At 32.8% G+C, this 2,767-nt stretch overlaps 1 protein-coding gene across 5 annotated transcripts in view; it reads right to left on the bottom strand.

Annotated features, from left to right (window-relative positions):
- Positions 1-2,767, bottom strand: part of MANEA (mannosidase endo-alpha) — a 49,896-nt gene that overhangs the window by 7,217 nt on the left and 39,912 nt on the right. For all 5 annotated transcript variants that reach the window (XM_019627433.1, XM_019627436.1, XM_019627432.1 and 2 more), the window contains one exon: positions 151-227. In XM_019627433.1, coding sequence (XP_019482978.1) covers positions 151-227 — 77 coding nt within the window. The remainder of the gene's footprint in view (positions 1-150; positions 228-2,767) is intronic.

Here is a 2,767-nt window from a genome sequence, read left to right as displayed (position 1 = left end):
CAATATTCATTTCAAAGTTAGTTTAAATTAATTTTAATGTCAGACCATAAGTGATTTAAATCTCTCAAACATAATTTAAATGTACTTTTCTTATAACAGTAATTATCATTGGATCACAAAACAGTAATTACAAACACAGAAGAAACTCACTTGTCTATAATATATTTGACATTTTCGTACATGTTTTGATCATCTCGATTTTTATATGGTTCAATGTGAAAAGTGACCTAAAACAAAAATATTAGAGAAAAAATTATCTGTGATGTAAAAATAAAAGTATATCCCATATTTTAAATTAATCCGATGATTTACTGTTATTTTAAAATGAATACTTATCAAACATAGAAGTTACCGAAGAATTTTAATAGTAATAACATTTATTTACTAAGAAGCTTTCTCTATTAAATAAGATGTTAAATATTTGATACATTTTACCTCAGTTAATTGTCACAGTTCTATAAGGTAGCTATTATTATCTTAATTTTCTAAATGAGGCAATTAAAGTTAAGATAGTTACTTCAACTTGTCACACACAGCCAATTGGAGGCAATATGGGAGATCTGAATTCAGAGCTCAAATATTCAACCAGTGTACAATACTTCTTCCTGTGTGTTTATTCCTTATAAAGAATAAATAGGGACATATTCTATATTCAGACATATTTTTTTAAATTAAGGCAAAAAAAATGGGTCTAGAAAAATACGGATTCTTTTTTCAGGTGTGATCATTAAGTTTACACTTAAATGGAGTCCACGGCAAATGTCTTTAAATGACAAGTTCTTTTATATAATTAAAATAGCATTTTATAAAATGTATGGTTAATTTGTAGTATTAATATCCACTAGTACTATAATGCACAATAATTTTCAGAATGTTTTCTATTATTGATACTGTAATTGTAGAAAGGAGTAACCAAAAATACTTTTTAAATACTCTGCACAAAAGACTCCATTTTTAAAAATTGGGGTAACATTGCTTAATAACATCAATTTCAGGTGTACAATATAATCCAACATCTGCTGCGTGCTCACCACAAAACGTCTAGTTTCCAATCATCACCATACATTTGGCCCCGTTTACAGATTCTGCCCTGCTCTCACCCACTTCCCCTCCAGTAACTACCAATATGTTGTTTGTATCTATGAGTTTGTTTTGTTTGCTCATTTGTTATTTTTGTTTTATATTCCACATGAGTGAAATCTTATGTTCTTTGTCCTTTTCCATCTGTCTTATTTCACTTATCATTATACCATCAAGATCCATCCATGCTGTTGCAAATGGCAATATTTCGTCGTCTTTATGGCNCAGAAGCTAGTGTCTTCGTCATGTGTATACCCCTTTACCACTACATGCTCTGGCAGAAATTCAAGAAATAATCAATGAATACCCCTCAAAAACTGTGGGAGAACTGCTTGAAGGATACATGGACCCTCCACTCTTTGGGATGGATATGAATTTTGGGCTTGATGCGTTACAGGAAAGTGCTGATATTGTTCATTGTGTTATAGCATCTCTATGAGAATCCCCAGAAGGAATTCCTGTTTTCATACCAAGGTCTATCTATACTTTTCTTGAGAAATGTATTTGTATTTTATACTATAGACACTGCACAATATGTAGATTAGATGTCCTTTTTCATATTGGCTACTCAAACGCTCCAGTTAAATTTGTGACCACTGGGATAGCAGTGTATTTACCATAATATTCAATTTGCATTTTATGCTGGGCTCAGTAAATGTATTCTTATTCTTGCTCTACTTTTAATTGAGACTATATTGTCACATATTATATATGTATTCTAACAAATCACTAGTATACTTTTTGAAATAAAGCAGGTAAGAATGAAAGGGAAGTTGAGAGTAAGAAAGGTTGAATGGCAGGCAGGCAGCAAAAGGAGAAAAAGTAAGTTGCAGAAGCGGGGGCTAGAATTAAACCCAGTTACTTATTATTTTTTTGCCTACTTGCCAGGCTTCAAAAATGGATGCAAATCTATTAAGTGACAGAATACAAGCATTCCAGGTCACTCTTAATAAATATAAATAAATTCAAATCAGCTATTCAAAAGCCCCATTAGGAGAAATAACAGGGAAGACTGGCAAGAGATATGCACCTAACTCATTTTTTTGGGTGCTTTAATTTCTAATCTTGCATCAGATAAGACATGAGGAAGACTACTACACCAGAGACCTCATGAATTCACTTTCATGGACTTAGTTTTTATTGTTACATACTTGGAATTTATCCAATAATCACCACAATACCTAGTCATATGAAATCCCCTTGAGTGTTGTAAAAGGTTGAGGACATTTTTCATAATACAATTTTACATTCTTTTCCTATCAGAGGTCACAAATTAACGACCCATGAAATGGATCCAATCAGCAAATATTTTTAATAACTGCAATATTTACCATGTTATAATTAGAAAAATTTACACACACACACACACACGCACGCACGCACGCACACACGCAGACAAACATCCTCATTTTAGTGACCCGTAGCTACAAAAGGCAATGCGAACAGGAGCTGATGAGCAACTACTTCTGGTGAGAGTTGTTCAGTCCCTCGGACCCTCTAGGGTCTTATGACCTGACGCAGGTTTATTTACAATACCTGACAGTTTCCTGTAGGTTTTTGCATTTTTGACCCCAGATATGATGTCTATTTGAGAAATTTATTTTAAAATGTATCAACAAAGTAAAGTTTGCTTCAGATAGGAAAGGAGGTGCTGCTTTTCTGGCAATAGCATAGTGTCTTGCACTAA

The sequence above is a fragment of the Hipposideros armiger genome, unplaced genomic scaffold (genome assembly GCF_001890085.2).
Source record: "Hipposideros armiger isolate ML-2016 unplaced genomic scaffold, ASM189008v1 scaffold_731, whole genome shotgun sequence".
NCBI lineage: Eukaryota > Metazoa > Chordata > Mammalia > Chiroptera > Hipposideridae > Hipposideros > Hipposideros armiger.
The sequence above is the reverse complement of the archived record's forward strand: the minus strand, read 5'-3'. Positions and strand labels throughout refer to the sequence as shown.